Source organism: Myodes glareolus, chromosome 8 (assembly GCF_982192425.1).
Source record: "Myodes glareolus chromosome 8, mMyoGla1.1, whole genome shotgun sequence".
Lineage (NCBI taxonomy): Eukaryota > Metazoa > Chordata > Mammalia > Rodentia > Cricetidae > Myodes > Myodes glareolus.
Window position 1 is genome coordinate 9,348,036 of NC_142033.1, and position 22,458 is coordinate 9,370,493.

The 22,458-nt window shown below is 42.3% G+C and overlaps 1 protein-coding gene across 4 annotated transcripts in view; it reads left to right on the forward strand.

Moving 5' to 3' along the window:
• The first annotated feature begins 839 nt into the window (after positions 1–839).
• The window catches only part of Lin54 (lin-54 DREAM MuvB core complex component), a 66,917-nt gene continuing 45,298 nt past the window's right edge, over positions 840–22,458 (forward strand). Inside the window, exons 1-2 of one of the 4 annotated variants that reach the window (XM_085691585.2) lie at positions 840–968; positions 21,105–21,820. In XM_085691585.2, the coding sequence (XP_085547711.1) occupies positions 21,137–21,820 (684 nt within the window). In that variant the 5' untranslated portion in view covers positions 840–968; positions 21,105–21,136. Of the gene's footprint in view, positions 969–2,805; positions 3,122–21,104; positions 21,821–22,458 lie in introns of those variants that run through there. The other 3 variants (XM_085691586.2, XM_048426844.3, XM_048426853.3) reach the window with 3 other exon arrangements.

The following is a 22,458-nucleotide window of genomic DNA, read 5'->3' on the forward strand; positions in this document are numbered from 1 at the left end:
CTATATTCTGCCCTGCTATAGGCTGAAGTAGCTTCTTTATTAAGCAATGGTAATAAAACATATTCATAGCATATGGAGGGAATCCCACATCACTCCTCTCCTTTTCTTCTTCCTCTCTCTCTCTCTCCTTTTATTCTCTCTGCCTGCCAGCCTCGCTTATTTTTCTCTCCTCTCTAGCTATTGGCTGTTCAGCTTTTTATTGGACCAATCAAATGTTTTGGACAGGCAAAGTAACACAGCTTTACAGAGTTAAATAAATGCAACGTAAGAGACTGAAATACAGCCTTGCATCATTAAACAAATATTCCACAGCATAAACGGATGTAACACATCTTAAACTATATTTCTCAACGGCTGAATGCAAAGAATCCATATTGTATTAGTATAAGATATGTACTATACTGCAAAACAAAACATCAAAAACTCCCTTTCAAAATAAGTTGAACTCTGCATGCTCCTCTGGAGCTTTTTGGCGCCCCTTGCAAAATTCATGTCTAACACCCGGCAAGATTAGCATTTGAGAAAGGACGTCGACTCCCCCTTCAGTCAGGCTCATCACCAAGCGGTGTGTGCTGGAAGCCGCACCTACTGTGGTCTTGTCACAAAGCCAGAAGCAGGAACCGACAGGGTGTTCCCCGCTTTTCCTTTGACGGAGGCCCCGGGAGGAGTCACGTGGGCCAGGAGAGCGATTCCCCAGCCTTTGCGCGATGACGCGCCTCGGGTTGCCAGGGGGCGGGGCGGCGCGCGGAAGGGGCGGGGCGGAGGCTGCCGGCGGAGGCGGGCCGGCGCAGAGGCGGGCGGGGCGGGGCGGGGCGCCCGGCGTATTATGGGATGCGGCGGTGGAATGGCGCTGGGCGCGTGATTTTGAACAAACCCGGGTCTGTGTTTCGGAGGCGCCGCCGCCGCCGCGGCTGCTGGGAGCCCCGGGAACGCGGCGCGAGAAGGAGGCGGCGGCGCCGCCGGCTCGGGTGAGTGTCAGCTCCGGAGACCCGGGCTGGGCGGCGGGGACCGGCGCCGGGCCCGCGGGGCGCTCGCACGGCCGGAGAGCGCCGGCCGGCTCCCGGGCAGCTGGGCCGGTGGGCCGCGGCGGGCGGAGGGTCGGCGGGGCGCGGCCACGAGCCGCTGGCGCCCGAGAGCGCGGCTGTCACTCGGCGGGGTCGGAGCCGCCCGCTCGGCGCTCGGGAGCAAGGGCCCGGTGGCTGTTGACAGGCTCTCGGCGCGGCCCGGGAAGCCGCCGGCGGCCCCGGGCTTCTGGGAACCGGTTTTGCTGCTGTGTCATTTCGTACCAGCGCCTCCTTTCGCTGCTGCCCGCCGCCGCGTTCTTCCTACGCCCCTTTGTATGGACTCCTCTGGGTGTGTGTCCGTTTCCCTCGCGAAGCCCACCAGCCAAATGTCATAATGTCCCCGCGGTGCACGGGGGAAGGGAGCGGGCTGGGACTCAGCCTGGCCAAGCAACGGTAAACAACCCGGCTGTTGGTGGGGGAATAAAGTTGAAAGATGAAGAAGCTGGGAACCCCTTACACTCTTAGCCTCTAGCGGGCTGTATATAAAAACGCGCTGTGAGTGGGTGGGACACAGCACTAGATTAAGCCCGAGCCTGCTGACTTTTATATGGAGTTGTCATTCAAACGAGGTAGGGAAATGGCTTCTGTTTCGACCTTATTCTTAGGTAACCCTAAGACAGTAGGATAGCCCTATTCACAATCCTGAGGTTCAGTTTGCTCATTTCTAATAGGCCTTTTAGACCTTATGTTGTAGCTGAATGATAAAGAATATAGCTTTTGAACTGGCAATTGTTAAGGCTTTCTGAAATTAAACTGCTAATTTTTGGAAAATGCTGGTCCCGTTAAGAAGTCTTGGCAGCATATGTGTTCTTTTTCCTGAGATGATTAAGCATTACTTGTATCCTCTTTCTGCTACTTATTAAACTAAACGACAAGAGGGACTGGAAGGGCTGGATAGGTAATTCCGGAATCTTGATCTAAAGCAAGTGCTTTATTCTCACTGCGTTGTACAAGTGTATCAGCAGCAGATGGTTTTTAATTTGGAAACCTAGATCCTAAAACCGCTTGCCAAGAGATTCTAGCGAAGAGCTGTCTTTTCTGTATGTTAGAGGTTGATCATTCCTGCCTCCACAGTTGGAGTCAATATATTTTAAACTTAGTGGCACTCGTACAACTTAAACTAACGACAGATTGACGTAATGGCGTTCATGGACAGAAATGCCCAAAGTTAGGTGGAGAGGAAAAATAGTTCAGAACTTTATTCTTAAAAATTAAAAAAAAAAGAAACCAAAAATACTATGTGTAGGGTCAGCGCCAGTAATTAAGGGGTGCCTGAGAATCAGGCATGCACATGAAAATAGCTATACTGTCAAAGTATTCTGTGGGTGGAGTAGAATGCCAAAGTTGGTGAGTGACGTTAGAGGTGTCCAATGACTCTGACTGTACCAGAAACACGGTTTACCATCTCCAGTGTTTTTCTGGAAATGAGAGTTTGGGGTCTTTACTGTTCTTGTGTCAGATTCCGAATGACTTGTCCTCCTCGCAAGTATCTAGGACTTGGAATTCCGCAGGTTTCACGACTTCCCTTGGCGTTCCTGCGGGGCCCGCGGGAGTTGGGTGTCTGGTCCTGGGGTGATAGGTCTGGCCCGGCTCGCCGGTGAGCGCTAGAACCTCCGGTGTGCGTTTGAAGGTTGGCGGGGCGGGCGGGAGGTTTCCCCGGATATGTGGGTGTGTGCTGCTCGGGAGGGCGGGCCGGGGCGGGAGCAGGAGGAAGGGGGAGGTGACTGGTGGCGGCGGCGGCAGCCGGGGCTCGGCTGTCGGGGAAGCTGCTGAGCTGTGATGGTGATGACGAGGTGAAAATGGCGGATCTTTCGAAATACAATCCCGGCCCCTGACATACCAGAGGCGGCGGCCGCGGCGACATCGCCACCCCGGCTCCCTCCTGAGCCCCCGGGTACCCTGTAGTGCTCCATTTCGGGCAAACTGGGAAAGGAAGCAGCTGGACAGAGCTACCGTGCAAAGGCAAAACAAGCACTTGCCCGGGCTCGGAATTGCCCGGGACCTTCTGGAGCCCGCTCCCCGGAGCCGGAGGGTGGAGAAAGCGGCAGCCTCTGGAGGTAGAGGAGAAGCGGGTTACCCGGGGGTTCTCTGTCTGCAGAGATCTTTATTTGGGAGCTGGGGGAGGAAATGCGTCGCGGATCAAGAATGACTTGTCCGGAGTGCAAAGAATCAGTAGCCTCATAATGACATCAACATTATTTTTTTGAATATCAAGGGCTGAGTTCGCTTACACCTAAGGCTGCTGCTGAGGCCTAGAGGAACCGCTAGTATTTATCATGATTTCCTGATAGAATACTTAAAATACCACTCGGTGGGGGTTGGCTGATGGTGTTCAGCAGTTTAGGGAGTTGTGCTTCTTTGGGGAAGCAGAGCAACGGCATTTTCTTCCACATTTAATGTTGGTGACAGCATAGTCTAACTTGTTGGGGTGTGGATCCTCACCTGTTTTTGAGCATATGGACCAGTGTTGTAGCAATCAAAAATATTTTTATATGGCGCTGTCATCCTTAGGGTGGCACCTTTGAACCTGCCACTTGGCAAATAACAATCGATACTGTAATCATATTTTCTGCCCAGTTTTAAAGGGAATGTCTTCTTTGTCCCCGTCTAATTTCATGAAGTTGTGGAAGATTTTATAATAGACTGTATACTACAAGTGAAATTCCATTTGGGAGCACTACTTTGCTTCTGAGTTTACCCTCACTGTCAGAGATATGATGGCTTGATGCAAGCTTTGAGCGCATTGCTGATGATTGACACCTGTTACAGTGCAGATCCAGCGTCTTGGTTCAGGTAACTAGAGCACTGGTTCCTTAGTTACAAGGCTTGATTGACCTTACTTTTGTCATCTGATGGTCCTACTGTGTTAGATTGTGCTGTAGGGTCCTTAGGCAGCCTCCTTGCATACAGTAGGAATGATACTGAAATGTTATAGGTTATACAAAATTTTATGCACTGGTTTGGGGTACTCCTTTTTACTTCAGCTTAAGTGGTAGAAGGGTTGGGTCAGTGACCTTGCATTATGAAAGTAAACAGGGTTAATATTTAAGAAATGCCTACTAGTATTTGTGAGTAGCAATAGATTTACTTTCTCATACTGTCTATGAAGTGATATGATAGTACTATTTATGTTAGCATATGGTATTTTGTGTATACACAGGGCAAATATTCTGTCTGAATGTGTGTAGTTTGGACTTCGATTTTCACTCACTACAAGAATGAGAAGTCAAAGAGTGTTTTATAGTAAATATCTGAACAGTATTTAGAAGATATAATGATTGTTGTTCATTAAAAGTATAATTTGAGGGGACAGTCAGATGGATCAGCAGGTAAAGGCACCGGCCATGCCAGCAATTCTGAACCTGAGTTTGGTCTCCTGGGATGCACATGGTGCCAGGAGAATACTACTGTCACAGGCTGTTCTCTGAAGGACTCATGGCAAGTGTGCTTCCCAACAAGTAAACAAATTAAAAAAATATCAAAATTGTGGCTGAAAATATAGCTCATCCATTAAGAGTGTGTGTGCTTGTCCAGAGTTCCCAGCACCCATGAGAAAGGGCTTCATGCCTTTTAACTCCAGTTCCAGGGACTCCGATGCCCTCTTCTGGCCTCCGTGAGAACCTGTGCATATGTACAATACATACAAAATGAATCTTTTTTTAAAAAGAAGAAACCATTACAAATGCAAACGATTTGATCTTGAATTATTTAGTAGAAATTTCTTTTTTAAATTAAATTACGCTGTAATCTTTTTTTGGTCCACAGCAACTAACTTACCTAGAGTAAGAATTTTTAAAATTTAAAATACTTTGTCGCTGGTTTTCTGTTTTGTGATGTCTTGCTGTGTAGCCCAAGCTAACTTTTTATGTGGGTGGATGTTTTGACTGCATGTCTGTGTGTGCACTACATGCATGCAGTGTCCACAGGCCTTGAACCTTCTGCATCTGGGGATGCAGACGGCTGTGGGCTGCTTCCAAGTGGGTCCTGGGTCTCTTGGGATAGCACCTACTGCCCCTAACTGCTAAATCCATGCTCAGGCTAATTCTAACTACCAGCTCTGTAGCCTATTTTGTTGATTCTTAGTGATGATTTCCCCTCCCCATTTTTAGATAATCTTTTGTGTAGCGAGGCTGGTCTGAAATTCATAGTGGCGCAGACTAGCCTCTAACTCAGACCGGTCCTTCTGCCTCCCAAGTGCTGGGATTACAGATATGAGCCATGCCTGGTTTGTGAAAACTTTAAACTACATTTTTTCTTTTCTTTTCTTTTTTTTTCTTTCTTCTTCTTCTTTTTTGGAGATGGGTTCTCTATGTAGCCCTGGCTGTCCTGGAACTCATGATGTAGACCAGGCTGGTTTTGAACTCCAAGTGGTCCACCTGCTTCTGAGTGCTGGGTTTAAAGGTGTGTGCCATTACAACTATGATTACTTTTAAACATTTTTTCTTTTTTGAAATTATAATATAATTACATCATTTCCCTCTTCTCTTTCTTCCCTCCAAAACTTCCCGTATACTCCTCAGTCTTTTTCATTAATTGTTGTTACATACGGGAGAGTATGTGTCCATGTGTGTGTGTGTATTTCTAAATACATAAGTACAACCCACTCAGTCTATATAATTAAGTTTTTCTTTGTATGTGTATATGTGTATGTTTCAGGGCTGACCTTTTGTTACTGGCTAAAACCGGTGTTCTCTACCCTAGGGAAGACTATTTCCCAATCTCAACATTTCTTAGGGCAATTACTTTTTTTTTTTTTTTTTTTTTTTTTTTTTTTTTTAGTTTTTTGAGAAGAGTTTCTCTATATAACAGCCCTGGCTGTCCTGGAATTTTCTTTGTGGACTGGGAGTAAATTACCTTTTAAAGCTCAATGTGTTGTTTTTTGTTTGTTCAGTTCTATTTTGTTTTATTCTTATTTTTTGAGACAGGGTTTCCCTGTGTAGCCTGGCTGGCCTTAACTCTCAGAGATCTGTCTGTCTCTCCCTCCCAAGTGCTGGAATTAAAGGTGTGGGCCACCACTGCCTGGCACTAAAGCTCAGTTTTTAGATCATGTTAGTGAGGAAAATTGCCTATTGGTAACTGAAGTGTGATAGAATGACTGAAGGAAGCATTTGCCTCTGGAGAAAGTCGGGTGTCTGCGAAAGTCGGGTGTAAAAAATTTTTACATTTTAGAACTTTTCAGATATTGATGTAGAATAACATTAGGAGGAAAAGCTATATATATATCCTCAATGTGACAATTGAGAATCTGAAATACTTCTGGTTCTAAGAGTTTTGGATAAGGGATAGTCAGCCTGTATTAAGGTTTGTATGTGAGCCATATACTATGCTAGGAATATGGGAAAACCTGATTTAAATATTATTGCCCCAGAGGGCTTTTGGTTTAAGAATCATTGGAGGTAAAACTGAAACTATAGGCTGAAAGGGCCTTACTGCAGTAGGCTTTGAGTTTCATACAGCTTTTGAGTAGAATGAAAGCCTCACAAATATACCTAGGGACATAAGTCCCATAATGTTTACATAAGATGTAGTATACTTGAGAGGGGACAAGTAAAAAACACCATAGTTTACTCCAAGCTGGAGATTTGGGTACTGTTGATTGCAAAGGGATGGAGTAATTCATACATGATTCACGTGTTATATGACAGATTAGTATTTCTGTGGAGGTATGTCTAAAATTTAAAATTAATTTACTATTTTGTGTGTGAGCTCACATGCTGGGGCCCATATGTGGAGATCAGAGGACAACTTAGAGAGTTGTTTCTCTTTCCACCATGTGGACCCATGGATCAAACTCAGGTTATTAGGCATGGCAGCAAGCCCCTTTATCAGCTAGCTGGGCCACCTCTCCAGCCCTAGATTAAAAGAGTTTGTCTTATTTTTTTTTTCACATCATAATTTGGCATGCTTTATTGAGAAATAAAGAAAATTATGGGGCAAAAGGAGAAAAACAAAAATAAAGAGGAAATTGAGAAAAGATATGCAATCAATGGCTGAAGAAATGAATATAATTTAAAGGTGATGCTGGGTTTGGTGGCACTCACCTTTAAATTCAGCACTCAGGAGACAAAGACAAGTGGATTTCTGTGAGTTTGAGACCAATTTGGTCTAAAGAATAAGCTGTAGGCTAGATAGGGGTTACACAGTGAGACTTCTATCTAAAATAATACCAGTTTTAAATTAAAAGACATTTGAAAAAATTATGTGGAAAATACCGACCAGTGTTATTTTCATTTTTTATTTATTTAGAACACACAACGATGACCTTACTGGGTGTCAGTAAGGCTATGAACATGGGAATCCAGGCGGCTTGGGTTAGCATCTGTCTTAGTTTTGGGTCTGGTTGCTGTGTTAGGATACCTGAAGAAACCATTGATTGTGACTCACTGTTCTAGGCTCCAGTCTGTCATTGCAGGATTGTGAAGGTGGTGGAACCCTGAAGCAGCCAGTCATATCCTCCAGTATTTGGGGATCATGTCTCAAACTGCTTACACTAAGAATCCCTGTTTCTAGCTGTCTTTCTGGAGGTGCCATGGCTATTGCACACGTGACTCAGAGCAGCTGTGGTTACAAGACTGCTCCAGAAGTGGACAGTCCGTCATGGTGAGGAAAGCAGGGCAGCAGGAGCCACACTGCATCAGCAGTCTGGAAGCAGAGGCAAGCTCTGATGGAATATTAAATGCATAAAAACAGAACTTAAAGGGAGAAGCTGCTTAGAGAAGCAAGAAGGGGATATGGAGTTAGAGTGCACACACACGTCTTCGTAGTGACCTTGTAAGCGAGTATGAGATTACCTGTGTACCGACTGATTCTGTGCCATCTTGACACAAGCAGTAGTCATCAGAGAGAAAGGAACCTCAGTTGAGGAAATGCCCCATGAGATCCGTCTGTAAGGTAATTTCTCAATTAGTGATCAGTGGGGGAGGGCCCAACCCTTGGTGGGTGGTGCCATCCCTGAACTGGTGGTGGTCCTGGGTTCTATAAGAAAGCAGGATGAGCAAGCCACGTGAACCAAGCCAGTAAGCAGCACCCCTCCATGGGCTCTGCATCAGCTCCTGCCTCCAGGTTCTTGCCCTGTTTGAGTTCTTGTTCTGACTTCCTTCAGTGATGGACTAGGATCTGGAAATGTAAGCCGAGTAAACCCTTTCTTCCCCAGCTTGCTTTATGTCATGGTGTTTTGTCGCAACAATAGAAACCCTAACCAAGACAACATGATAAGTGCTGAGTAGAGCCAAGATTGGAAAGTAGGTCTAATGCATGAAATTCTAATAAATAGTTTGTTGTTTGAAATAAGGTCTTCCTACATAATCCATGCTGGTGTTGAACTCGTAATACTCCTGCCTCAGCATTCAGGTGTGCTGCTTCTGTGGTAACACTCTATAATAAATTATTATTATTATTATTATTATTATTATTATTATTTTGGTTTTTCAAGACAGGGTTTCTCTGTGTGATAGCTAGTTGTCCTGGAACTAGCTCTTGTAGACCAGCTGAGCTTGAACTCAGAAAGCTCTGTCTGCCTCTGCCTCCTGAGTGCTGGGATTAAAAGCATGCCTGGCAATATATTATTTTAAAATTTTAGATAGTTTACTTTTTCAATGCCAAATCTCTGCTGTGGACTTTTTACCGTACTAGTACTTTAACTGTCTGTTCATTACAATGCTGAGATGAGGTTAACTTTCCCAGGGTGCGGCTCTAGTTGTTCTGTTTGTCTGCTGAGCTTTATGCTACTCAAGACTGAATTTCCCAAACTTTCTCAAAGTCAGAAAATAATGAATACCTATTGATTAGTTAAACTACTGACAAAACTGTAAGTTAGTTGAAAGGTAAGGATACCTTGTAGGTTTTTAGATAGAAAGTATTTTCAGATGACATTGTTGAAAAATTTACTTGAACATAGTTTCTCATCTTGTTTAACATGACTTACAGTGGTGTGGACTTCTTATTTCAAGTGCTGTACAGGTCTAGAGTATTATAGAAATCCACCTTACCCAGACGGCTATTCGCAGCCCTCAGTATAAATAATGGTAGAGCTGCTTATGGTACCTCTCCGTGGCTGGTTTATTCATTCTTCACATTTCTACCGAGAGGCTGTTGTTTGCCAGCTCCATTGGCCCTAGGATGGGAAGGGATTTTGGTGAGGAAGACCAACAAGTCCCACCCCCTGTAACACATTCTAAAGAAATGGGAGGATGATCAAGTCACAGACAAATAGACACAAACTTCCTGATGGCGGTAGGTGCTATGATGACAGCCAGGTGTAGGATATATTGCCTGGTGGTGCTGAAGGTGCTATTAACAAAGGGCTTTGTGACAGAGATAGATATCATTAGATTTTTAGAAGTGAGTGACTCTGGTTGGACTTAAAGTATTCAACAACTTTTAACCATGAGGGAGTGAAATATTGATTACTCCTAGGAGTGCATTTTTGCCTTTAGATGCTTAGAATATTCTTGCTATGAGCTGTGCAACTGCTGGAGGCTTGGAGATCGCTCTTTTTTTTGTTTTGTTTTGTTTTGTTTTTCGAGACAGGGTTTCCCTGTGTAACAGTCCTAGCTATCCTGGAACTAGCTATAGTAGACTAGGCTGGCCTCGAACTCACAGGGATTCACCTGCCTCTGCCTCCCGAGTGTTGGGATTAAAGGCGTGTGCCATGTGATCGCTCTTAATGTTCTGGTTTATCCCTCTATACACTGGCTGGTGGTAACTCTTGTGTAGGTGAGCAAACTGAAACTCCTTAATTTCCTGGCCTGTGAAAATCCCCTTTCCTTGGAATAGACTTGAGCACTGATGAAGACACATATGCTAGCAATAGCTCCATCCCTAAGGGAAAAAACTAGGGCGATGAGTCATGTCACTAAAGGGCCAAGCCCTTTTCCTGCCATGCTCATGAGCGTTGCAGCGTTTGTTGTAGTGAAGGTTAGTATGCCCTGCATTTGACCCTATTGAAATGTATAAGGATGTGAGGTGCCCCATAGACATGAGTGGTTTCTGAGCCAGTCCTGGCTCTGCAACCTCGCACAGTCCCATATCACTTACAGACTGGCCTCACCAATTAGACTTGTTTCTTATTAGAAGTTTGAACTCCCAGCTCAAAAAGGCATACACAGGCTTCTAGTCCTATATATATTACATATTGCATGAGGGTCTTCTCTGTCTTGTTCTCCTCCTCTCCTCTCCCTTCCTTTCCCTCTTCCTCTGCTTATCCCACTCTAAAGCAGTCTTGCTATGTGACTCAGACTAGCTTTGAAATTGCTTCAAAATGCCAGCCTGGACTACTATACCCAACAAAACTTTCAATCACTATAGACAAACAAAGCAAGATATTCCATGAAAGAACGAGATTTAACCAATACCTAGCTAGCCACAAACCCAACACTATACAAAGTACTAGAGGAAAACTCCAACCCAAGGAAGTTAGCTATATTCACAAAAATACAGACAATAGATGATCTCACAGCAGCAAATCCCAAAGAAGGGAAACACACACACACAACAACATCACTAACAACAAAAACTAAAATAACAGGAACTAGCAATCACTAGTCATTAATATCCCTTAATAAAAATGAACTCAATTCACCTGTAAAAAGATGTAGGCTAACAGATTGGATATGAAAACAGAATTCATCCTTCTGTTGCATACAGAAAACACACCTCAACCTCAAAGACAAACATCACCTCAGAGTAAAGGTTTGGGAAAAAATTTTCCAATCAAATGGACCTAAGAAATAAGCTGGTGTAGCTATCTTAATATCTAACAGAATAGACTTCAAACTAGAATCAATCAAAAGAGATAAAGAAAGACATTTCATATTAGTCACAGGAAAAATCCATCAAGAGGAAATCTCAATACTGAACATTATGCCCCAAATACAAGAGCACCCTCATATGTAAGAAAACACTTCTAAAACTTAAATCACACATTAAACCCCACACACTAATAGTGGGAGACTTCAATGCCACAATCTTACCACTGGATAGGTCTGTCAGACAGAAAGTTAGCAGTGAAATTGCCTCAAAATAAAAACCCTCCTGCTTCCCAAGTATTGGGACTTCTAGCATGCACCACCATTCTTTGCTGCTCCAATCCCTAACTGGATGAATGTGGACTTACGGTTTTAATAGCAGAACTTTAAAGAACTGGACCACAATCATATTTAGGAACTTTAATACTTGCTCTCAGTGGTTGTTCAAATAACAGCACAGTTGGTTTTGTTTTTATTCAATAAGCTGCTGTCATTTTTTCCTTGCTGTGCACACAGCCCAGGCTCGCTTGAGACCCAGCAATCTCTCAAGTTCTAGGGTTAGAGGAGTAAGTGTCCACTATGCCTGACTAAACATGAGTAAGGATATGGACTATGCAAATAATAATCAAAGTCAACTTGACCTAACATTTTAGAACACTACCTTTAGTCTACAGAACACGCATTCAAGTGCACAAGGTGAAACATCCACCAAGATAGATCACAACTGACTTACAAGTTTCTTATTTCAAATTATGGAAATGCTAGAGTTTCTGCTTCAGACAATAGAAGAGTTAAGCTAGACATTGATACAGGATACATAGAAAATCTCCAAATGTTTAGGTATTGAATGCTGTCTATTATCTATGTGTCAAAGATGAAATCACAAGGACTATTAGAAAATTTTTAAAAATATTTATTTATTATGTATACAATATTCTGTCTGTGTGTATGCCTGCAGGCCAGAAGAGGGAACCAGACCCAATTACAGATGGTTGTGAGCCACCATGTGGTTGCTGGGAATTGAACTCAGGACCTTTGGAAGAGCAGGCAGTGCTCTTAACCTCTGAGCCATCTCTCCAGCCCTAGAAAATATTTGAATGTTTTCACTAGAAAACAAGTGAATGTTTTCCTGCCATTTTGGGGAAGAAACAAAACAAAGCTGTGTCAGTTATCTGACCACAGCTTGAAAATTATGTATTTCTGGAGAAGGACAGATAGCAGGTATAAAATTGCTCATGTATGTTCTCCCCCAACCATCTAGAAATGTAACAAACAATAGCAAGAACACCCTTAGGGTGAGAGCCATGTAGGATAGCACTGTGGGCCAGGTTGGGCTTACTAAACCCTGACCCTTATTGCCATTTTAAGATTCTGGAAAAAGAAGGTCAGATTACACCCAAAGCACTCAGAAGGAAGAGAGGAAGGTAAGCATTTAAGGTAGCATTTAACTAGGTTAAAAATGATAGTTGACATCTCTAACCAGATTAATGATGAAAAAAGGGAAAGAAAACAAAACATCAGTGGGAGGACTAGAGGGAGGATATTCCTACTGAGCCTACAGATGTTAAAGGGAAAGAATATTGTAGATACCTTTAATTATATGTAATTAAATACAATTATATAGTGCTAATATCTTTGGCTACTTCAAGGAAATAGACAAATTCCTTCAAAGACACAAACTATCAAATATCAAAGTGACTCATAAAGAGTTTATCAAAGAAACTAAATTTTTAGGTTTAACAAAAACCCTTTTTGTAGGCTAGGCCCAGTGCTTCCTTTCTAAAGAGGCTTGACAAGTTGAAGCAGGATCACTTGAGACCTGCCCGTGTGTATGTGAGACCTTGTTCCTAGAGCTGACACAAAAGAAAGCTTGCTATAAGCTATGAGACTCCACTGATGAATTCTCAGCAACATGTAAGGAGGAAATGGATAATTCCGTGCAAGCTTTCCCTGAACATAGAATGAGCTCCACTTCATTTGGCAGCTGCGTTAATCCCAGGCAGATGCTGCAAGAAAAGAAAGCACAGACTCTTACCTATCGTGAATATAGACAAAATGCTTAGTAAAATATTAAAAGAGTACAATTCAGCAGTTTATACACAGTGTGATACACTGTGAAGTGATGTTTGAGAATGTAGAACTGGATTGGTAATAAAAGTCAGCTTAACTTGCAGACTAAAGTAGAAAACCATCTGATTTTTTTGATAGTTACAGAAAAAGCAAGCATATGGCAGAATTAAGTGTGCGTGTGTGTGCGTGCATGTGCTTGCACATGTGCACTCACAAGAGATTAAACACTGGGCCTTATACATCCCAGGCCAGTGTTGTTCCAGTGAGTTCAGTTTCCACCCCTCACCCTTCTTCTGTGACTGTATCTTGATGTGGACATAGGTGCTGTGATACAGTACCATGACCAAGGAGAAAATTAAAGAAGGATGTTTATTTTAGCTTATGGTTCCAGGTTAAAGTTCATTTTGACAAGGAATACATGGCATAGGGGCAGGAAGCTAATTGAAGACATTTCCTTCCATATACAGGAAGTGCAGAGAACAAGCAGGAAGTAGATGAGGCTGTTAACACTCAGAGTGCTCTCCCAGTGAAGTCCTTCGTCCAGCAAGGCTGTACATAGAAAAGTTTCCATAACTTCTCCCAAATAGCCCGATAGCTAGGGATTCCTTGTTCATCATGAGCCTGTGGGAGCTTGCTCATCCAAGCCACCAGCAGGTTAGCCCTGAAATCACAGTCTGTCTACCTCATTCTCCTAAATCCTTGGATTATACACAACCACCATTCTTGACGTTATTTAAATTTTTATAGATTTATTATTTTTGCTTCATATATATGGATGTCTCGCCTGTGTGTATGCCATGTACCCATATGTACAGTACCCTCAGTCCAGAAGAGGGTGTCAGATCCCATGGAACTGAGTTACAAATGGTTGTGATCTGCCATGTGGGTGCTGGATGTCCATTCCTGGTCTTCTGAAACAGCAGCCAATGCTTTTTAACTGCTGAGCCATTTCTCTAGGCCTAGGTTTGTTTGTTTGTTTGTTTGTTTAAAGAGTAGGCAAGATAGCTTCATAGATCATGGTGCCTTTGGCCAAGCTAATGATTTACATCTGTTCCCGCCGTTCGCATGGTGGAAGGAGAGAATCACTTTGTCCTCTGATTTCTATACTTGCACAGTGGTACTTGTGCACTCACCTCATCGCCCGCCACACAAATATAATAATAAAATGATCTGAAAAAAATCAGAAAATAGAATAAGAAGCTAACTTTTAAACTTGATAAAGGAAATCTGAGAAACCTACAGATGAGCAAGTGAGACTGGAAAACAGGCAAGTTTTCATTCCCTTAGTAATCATTTTCTGTGATGTCACAGCAAATATTGTCAGGTAAAAGAAATAAAAGGTGTGCAGATTAGAAAGGAAGAATTACAGTTGTTATTTGCAGACAAGTTGAACATTTTAAGTAATGTACATTAAAAAGCTACTGCAGTAAATAAGTGGGCTTGGGATGCAGGATCCATGGACAGCATACATGAAAACAGTTGCTCCTCTGTATTCATGACAAACATTTGGAAAGCACCTTAAAAACAGAGTACTTAGGGCTGGATTAGACAGTATGTATCAGAGGTCTACACTTGAAGTACAGAACATTGCTGAGATGAGGTCCCTGTAGGGAGGTGACTCTGGGTCTTTGCTTTTGCATTTCTGTACAAGCTGCAAGGAAGTCTGTGACAGCTGTTGTTGTAGTTTTTTATTAAATTAATTAACTAATTATTTTTTAAAAGGTTTTTCAAGACAGAATTTCCTCTATGTAGCTTGAGAGCCTGTCCTGGCCCTCATCTTTACACCAGGCTGACCTCAAACTCACAGAGATCGCCTGCCTCTGTCTGGGATTAAAGGAATGGGCCGCCACCTTCCAGTTTTGTTTTTTGAGGACAGGGTTTCTCTGTGTAACAGTCCTAGCAATTGCTTTGTAGACCAGGCAGACCTTGAACTCGTTTGTAGAGATCTGCCTCTGTCCCCTGAGTGCTGGGTTTAAAGGCTTGTGCTACCACTGCCCTAGCATGAGATCTTGTTTTAAAAGATCTTTTTATGGTGGTACATGCCTGTGATCCTAGCTATTGGATGACTAAGGCAGACAGAGCGCAATTTTCAGGTTAGCCTGAGTGACTTAACCAAACCCTGTCCAAAATGTAGCTCAGAGGCAGAGCATTTGCCTGGCATGCACCTGAGTCTGGGTCCTGTCCATCAAAATTCAAAGGGGCTTATATAGCAAATGACTTTGGATGATACAGTAGCCCTCTCTGTAACAAAGGGTAGCTTTGATTATTGTCCAATTTAAGAAAAACACTGTCTCCCTCTTCCAGCAGTTGTGATGCCAACTCGGTGTATCTTGGGCGTCAACCTGGGCAACCTCTTCGTCTTCTCCGTGGGTCTTAGGGTCTAGAGGAACTGACCTCCACATGATTCTCATGCTTTTCCTGTTACTACTAAAAAACAAACAAACTTTGTTTCATCCTCAGGACTTTGTGTTTTCTGCTTCCGAAGCAGTAGCTGGTTACTTTGTTTCCTTGCTTGTAAATAGTCTATTTAAAAAAAAAAAACCCTCCCATCTCAGTTTGGGCCATGACTCCTGGAAAGGAAGGGAAAGATGGGCCTTGTGGGCTAGGCTAAAGAATGTGTCTGGTGGTGAATGATTTCGTCTCAGTTAGACAAGAGCAGCTTGGACTGGAGTGGCAACCCAGTGGATGGTGCTTAGTCACTGCACACTGAATTCCATGCCCTTAGCTGAGGAATGTAAGCCCACAGGACGACATGTTAGTCATTGTACACACTCAGATCCATGTGAGTTGAGGAGCCCTCAGAACTCATTGTGTGGGGACTTCAGCAGGATGGCAGTGAGGACATGGGGTTTTGTGTTAACTGAAAATCACAGGAGTTGGGTTGGGCTACAAGAATGAGTTCTTAGGATTGCAAGAAATGCCAACCTTTATTTATGAAAAACTGTGGCATCTCTAGCTCCATCCATGTCATGGCCCTAAGGAAAAGGGTGAATGGAGGCTGGATTGTAGTGTCCCTGTCTTTAGGAAAGATCAGAGTTCATATGGAAGTGTCTGTGCTCTGTTTGCACATTGTAAAGAAGGAAAAACAAAACACAGTTGAACTACTGAGAGTCGGGGACCTTCTGTGCTAGATACCTGTGGCATACACAGATATGTATAACTAGATACCTGTGGCATACACAGATATGTATAACTAGATACCTGTGGCATACACAGATATGTATAACTAGATACCTGTGGCATACACAGATATGTATAACTAGATACCTGTGGCATACACCGATATGTATAACTAGATACCTGTGGCATACACAGATATGTGTAACTAGATATTGAATTGCTAGGTTTTTATTTTATAGATTTATCTTTATGTGTAGGAGTGTTTTGTCTACATGTATGTAATAGCATCATCTACATACAGTGCGTAGTGTATACTCTGCCACTGACAGCTATAACAACAACGTGACTATGTTTTTTTAAACTACAACTATTTATTTGTTTGTTTGTTTTATTGATATTTATTGAGCTCTACATTTTCCTCTGCTACCCTCCTTGCCTCTCCCCTCCCCTTCAGTCCTCCCCCAAAGTCCCCGTGCTTCCAATTTACTCAGGAGATCTTGTCTTTTTCTACTTTCTACTTCCCATGAAGATTAGGCCTATGTAAGTCTCTCTTAGTGTCTGCATTCTTTGGGATTGTGGTTTGTAGGCTGACTTTCTTTGCTTTATGCTTAAAAACCACCTATGAGTGAGTGCATGTAATAATTGTCTTTCTGTGTCTGGGTTACCTCACTCAAAATGATATTTTCTAGCTCCATCCATTTTTCTGCAAAATTCAAGCTGCCGTTATTTTTTTCTGCTGTGTAGCACTCCATTGTGTAAGTGAACCACATTTTTCTTATCCATTCTTCGATCGAGGGGCATTTAGGCTGTTTCCAGGTTCTGACTATGACAAAGCTGCTATGAACATAGTTGAGCACATGTTCTTGTGGCACGATTGAGCATCTTTTGGATATAGACCCAAAAGTGGTATTACTGGGTCTTTTTTTTAAATTATTATTACCGGGTCTTGAGGAAGGTTGTTTTTTAATTTTCTGAGAAATCACCATACTGACATCCAAAGGTGTTGTACTAGTTTGCACTCCAACCATCAATGCAGAAATGTTCCCTTTACCCCACATCCTCTCCAACATAAGTTGTCATCAGTGTTATTGATCTCAGCTGTTCTTACAGGTGTAAGATGGAATCTCAGAGTTGTTTTATTTGCATTTCTCTGATGACTAAGGATGTTGAACATTTCCTTAAATGTCTTTCAGCCATTTTAAATTCCTCTGTTGAGAGTTCTCTGTTTAGATCTGTACTCCATTTTTTTATTGGATTATGTGATCTTTTGGTGTCCAATTTCTTGAGTTCTTTGTATATTTTGGAGACCAGACCTCTGTCTGATGTGGGGTTAATGAAGATCTTTTCCCATTCTGTAGGCTGCCATTTTGTCTTGTTGACCATGTCCTTTGCTTTATAGAAGCTTCTCAGTTCCAGGAGGTCCCATGTATTAATTGTTTCTCTCAGTGTCTGTGCTGCTGGAGCTATATTTAGGAAGTGGTCTCCTGTACCAGTGCGTTTAAGTGTACTTCTCTTCTATGAGGTTCAGTGTGGTTGGTTTTATGTTGAGGTTTTGATCCATTTGGACTTGAGTTTTGTGCATGGTAATAGATATGGGTCTCTTTTCATTCTTTTACATGTTGATATCCAGTTATGCCAGCACCATTTGTTAAACATGCTTTCTTTTTTCCATTTGATATTTTTTGCTTCTTTGTCAAAAATCAGGAGTTCGTAGGTGTGTGGATTGATATCTGGGTCTTCTATTTGGTTCCATTGGTCCTCCTGTCTGTTCTCATGCCAATACCAGGCTGTTTTCAGTACTGTAGCTCTGTAGTAGAGTTTGAAGTCAGGGATTGTGATGCCTCCAGAAGTTCCTTTATTGTACATGATTGTTTTGGCTATCCTGGGTTTTTTGCTTTTCCATATGAAGTTGAGTACCGTTCTTTTGAGGTCTTTAAAGAATTTTGCTGGGATTCTGATGGGCATTGTGTTGAATCTGTAGATTGCTTTTGATAAGATTGCCAGTTTTACTGTGTTAATTCTACTTACCCAAGAGTATGGGAGATCTTCCACTTTCTGGTGTCTTTTTCAGTTTCTTTCTTCAAAGATTTAAAGTTCTTGTTATACAGGTCTTCCACTTGTTTGGTTAGAGTTACTCTAAGATATTTTATGCTATTTGTGGCTATTGTGAAGGGTGTTGATTCTCTGATTTCTTCCCCAACCCTTCTATCATCTGTGTGACTATCTTTTCATGTGTAATTGTATGCGTGTGTGTGTGTAAGAATGTGTGCGAGTACATTTAAGTACTTAATATCAGGGACATTGTGGCACATGCCTATAATTTCAGCAGCATCAGCCTTAAGACCTTTTGGTGGGGATGCTAGCTTTTAGGATTCTTATTGAGCTGAATAAGTTCTTTACGTATGCTGGAAAATCATCAGTCACAATAATACATAGATGAAAATAATTACTATGGTTTGCAAACTTTGGGGAAAATGGAGAAGTGAGACATGGTACACGAACTGGGTGCTGAACACACCCAGAGCTATAAACACCCCATGGATACTGATAGGTTTACGGACATTCACTGTCCAGGCTCACAGAATACCAACACCAGTGACGTATATTTCAGTGAAAATCCTAACCACACATAATGTAGGGCCTCTCCCATAGCCCTACAGTCTCTACCACACACAACAAAGGGCCCCACCCATAGCCACACAGTCTCTACCACACCCACAAAGGGCCCCACCCAGTTACACAGGTTCTTCATCCTACTACAGATCGTGCTCATGACCTGGATGCTCTACCCCTACTAAATGAAGTAATCTGAGTGCCTGCATCCAACAGGACCATAAATGCTTGACTCCTTCCTCCAAAGAAATGGAAAAACATAGCCATGAAACCTTGAGCTTAATGTTTACAGTAGGGTTACCATAACAGTTTCAGACTGAGAAAGTTCCAATGCCCAGTACTAAGTGGACGGATACGCAAAGTGTGGGAGAGCTGTGCAGTGAGATATACTTAACAGTCAGAAGAAAGAACTGGTGCTGAGAGCAGCAGTGTGGATCTGTCTCAGAGTCACGCTGTGAGGAGGGCATGCGATACAACTCTGTGTGCACAGGTGTCTGCCACAGAAGGTTGATCTCAGTAACTAGTCAGCGGAGTTGTTTTTTCTTCCTTTACATCAGTGGTTCTCAACTTTAATACAGTTCCTCATGCTTTGGTGGCCCCCAACTATAAAACTATTTTTGTTGCTACTTTATAACTGCAATTTTACTTCTGTTATGAATATTAATGTAAATATCTGATATGCAAGATATCTGATTTGAGACCGCAGAGAAAGGGCCATCTGACTCCCAAAGGGGTCCCGACCCACTTGTTTTACAACATGCTAAGGTGGGGCTGGGAAGAGGGCTCAGCGGCTGAGGTTAAGAGTACCAGTTGTTCTTCCAGAGAACTGCGGTTCATTCTAACACCCATGTGGGGTTGCCCATAGCAGCCTGTGATTCCCTCCAGGGGTCAGATATTCTGCCATCTAGTTGTTTGGTAGGTGGATTACATATTTGACTTAAGCATTTTATGATTGTTTTTGTGGGACAGCATCTTTCACTGAGGAACATCTATACATCATTCCCTGTACATGAAGTTCTACTGTGAGCAAAAATACAAAGCTGTTCTGATAGACAGCACTTACGTAGTGTGGGCTTTCAGGACAGGGAGTTGGCTGTGAAGGCTTAGGCTTTAGTCTCCATTTAAAAATACCAGTGGTACAACATTTATGATAGTATAATTTTGAAGTTAAAATGACTAACTTTGGAACCATACAAAGCAGAGTTTGAATCCTGCCTCTACCATTCACTTTTGCCTTGGACAATTATTTAACCTTTCTTCATTTTTTAATCTATAAAATAGGGTAATGCTACACAAATCAGAGGTTTGGGGAGGAAACTCATGCCATCTTTGCTGTAGTAAGTGCTCTATACTGATGGTTTATTTTGGCAGCAGGGATATTTGCCATGACTACTAAATACAGTTTGTAGTTTGTATGTTTCTCTTTAGTGTAACACAGACTGCCCTGGAATGTGCTGCAGTCCTACTCAGCTTCTCAGGGCTGAGATTACAGGCCATGGTCCTCGCCACTGTATGTGCTACTCTTCATTTTCCAATGCTTGTTATATATTTTAAAGAAAATAAGATGGGTGTGGTGATGCTACCTGCAATGCTAGGACCCAGGAAGCTGAAGGATTGAGACAGCCTGAGCCAGGTGGTGAGATGACGTCGTGCCTCCAAGAAGAAGAGTTCTGGTTGGGTTCTAAGGGGTTTTGAAGTTCTCTGAGCAAACACTTGACAGCTGTCTAGTCTAGACATGCTGGGCTACTTTAATACATGCTGGTACCGGAATTCACTCTTTTATTGGACACTCTAAAGATTTTTAGCTAAAAGCATTACAGCTAATTTGTCCATAATCTGGACGTACTTTTTTCCTTGGTGGGAACTGGCTGTATATATTTTCTTCTTTTTATATTTATTTTTATTTCTTATGTATGTGTTGCCTGCATGTATATGTGCGCTGTGTGTGCCTGGTACCTGTGGAAGTCAGAAGAGGTCTTTGGCTCATCAGGACTGGAGTTCCAGAATGTTAGGAGCCGCCATGTTAGTGCTGGAAACTGAGCACTGTGCTTTGAAGAGTGACAGTTGCTCTTACTTGCTGAGCCAGATTTCTAGACGTGTAAATTCTTAAGTAGTTCCCCCTTTGACACTTCAAATGGCAGAGGATTTGAAAATCTTTCCAAAGAAAAATTCCCTTAGTGTGAAGCTAATTGATTAGACTTGAACCCCATAGTCTAGAAACTCCATTAACATTTAGTGGATGTTTCTAACAGTAGTGTTCTATGTAGGACTATGATAGACCTTTGAAGATTTACAGATAATTCCATATCCTAGATTCTTAAAAGCTACGATTTGTGAAAATGGCGAAATCTAGATAAATATCCAGGATGTTCTTCATTTAATTATTTATCAATTTCAGTACTGTTGATTTTGTTATTTACATTTTTCCTGAATGTATTTTTGAAAATCTGCTTTAAAACCTGGTAACAGTTTTTTTTTTCTTTTCTTCCAGCACCTGGGCATCTTCCTAGAAGCAGAGCGATCATGGAGGTGGTGCCGGCTGAGGTGAATAGCTTGCTTCCAGAGGAGATAATGGACACTGCTATAACTTTAGTGGATGAGGATAGTATTGAGGCTGTAATTGTGTCATCCCCAATTCCCATGGAGACAGAACTGGAAGAAATTGTCAACATAAATTCTACTGGCGACTCTACAGCCACGCCCATTTCCACGGAACCCATCACAGTGTACAGTAACCACACTAACCAAGTTGCAGTGAATACCACAGTTACTAAAGCAGATTCTAATACCACAGTGAAACCAGCATTTCCAAGTGGCCTTCAAAAACTTGGTGCTCAGACTCCTGTGACTATATCAGCCAATCAGATTATTCTAAACAAAGTATCACAGACATCTGATCTTAAACTTGGCAATCAGACCCTTAAACCAGATGGACAGAAGTTAATTTTAACAACTTTGGGCAAATCTGGTTCGCCAATTGTTTTAGCACTACCCCATAGTCAACTACCCCAGGCTCAGAAAGTTACAGCTCAGGCCCAGCCAGGAGATGCTAAGTTGCCACCGCAGCAAATTAAAGTAGTTACCATTGGAGGGGGGCCAGAGGTGAAACCTGTCATTGGTGTCTCAGCATTGACCCCAGGAAGTCAACTGATTAATACTGCAACTCAGCCCTCTGTGTTACAGACCCAACAGTTAAAAACAGTACAGGTAAAAGCAACAAAGGGGGCGTATTACTTAAAGTGCATGTTAAAAAATTAAACTGACTCAAAGTTGTGTTTATAGGGTTGTTAACTGCATAACTTTTAATGAATTCTTTTGAATGTTTTAAAGTAATTGTATGAATTTGTTTTGTTTTTAGATTTGGTATTTGTAATGCTCGTGAAAATTTTTACCAGAAAACTTAACAGCAAACTAAATTTTGGTTAAATTTCTGAATTGTTTATTTATAGCTTTTTAAAGATTTTATGCATAGTGATAGTTTGCCTACAAGGGTATTGTTTTGCTGGCATAAAGATGCCCTACTTACTGCAGAGCTATCAAGTAATAAACCTTTCTTTTTTCTTGGTTAATTAATGACTAAAGGCTAAACTTGCTGTTCTGGGAACCATTGGGGGCAGCGATAGCTGATGCCCACCAACGTTTGTCATACTTGGAGCTTTTTTGTCCATCTCCATCGTTCATGTTAGCAGTGTGAGGAAGACAGTGAATAGGATGGAGCAGAGCATTGGGCTTGTCTCCCCTGTGCTCTCCTTCTGACTGTAGAACTGGAGGTAGCTTCCTCTCTGAAGTTTTACCTTAGCTTAAGATGGCTATTTGATCATTTAACAAGACAAAACAAAGCAATA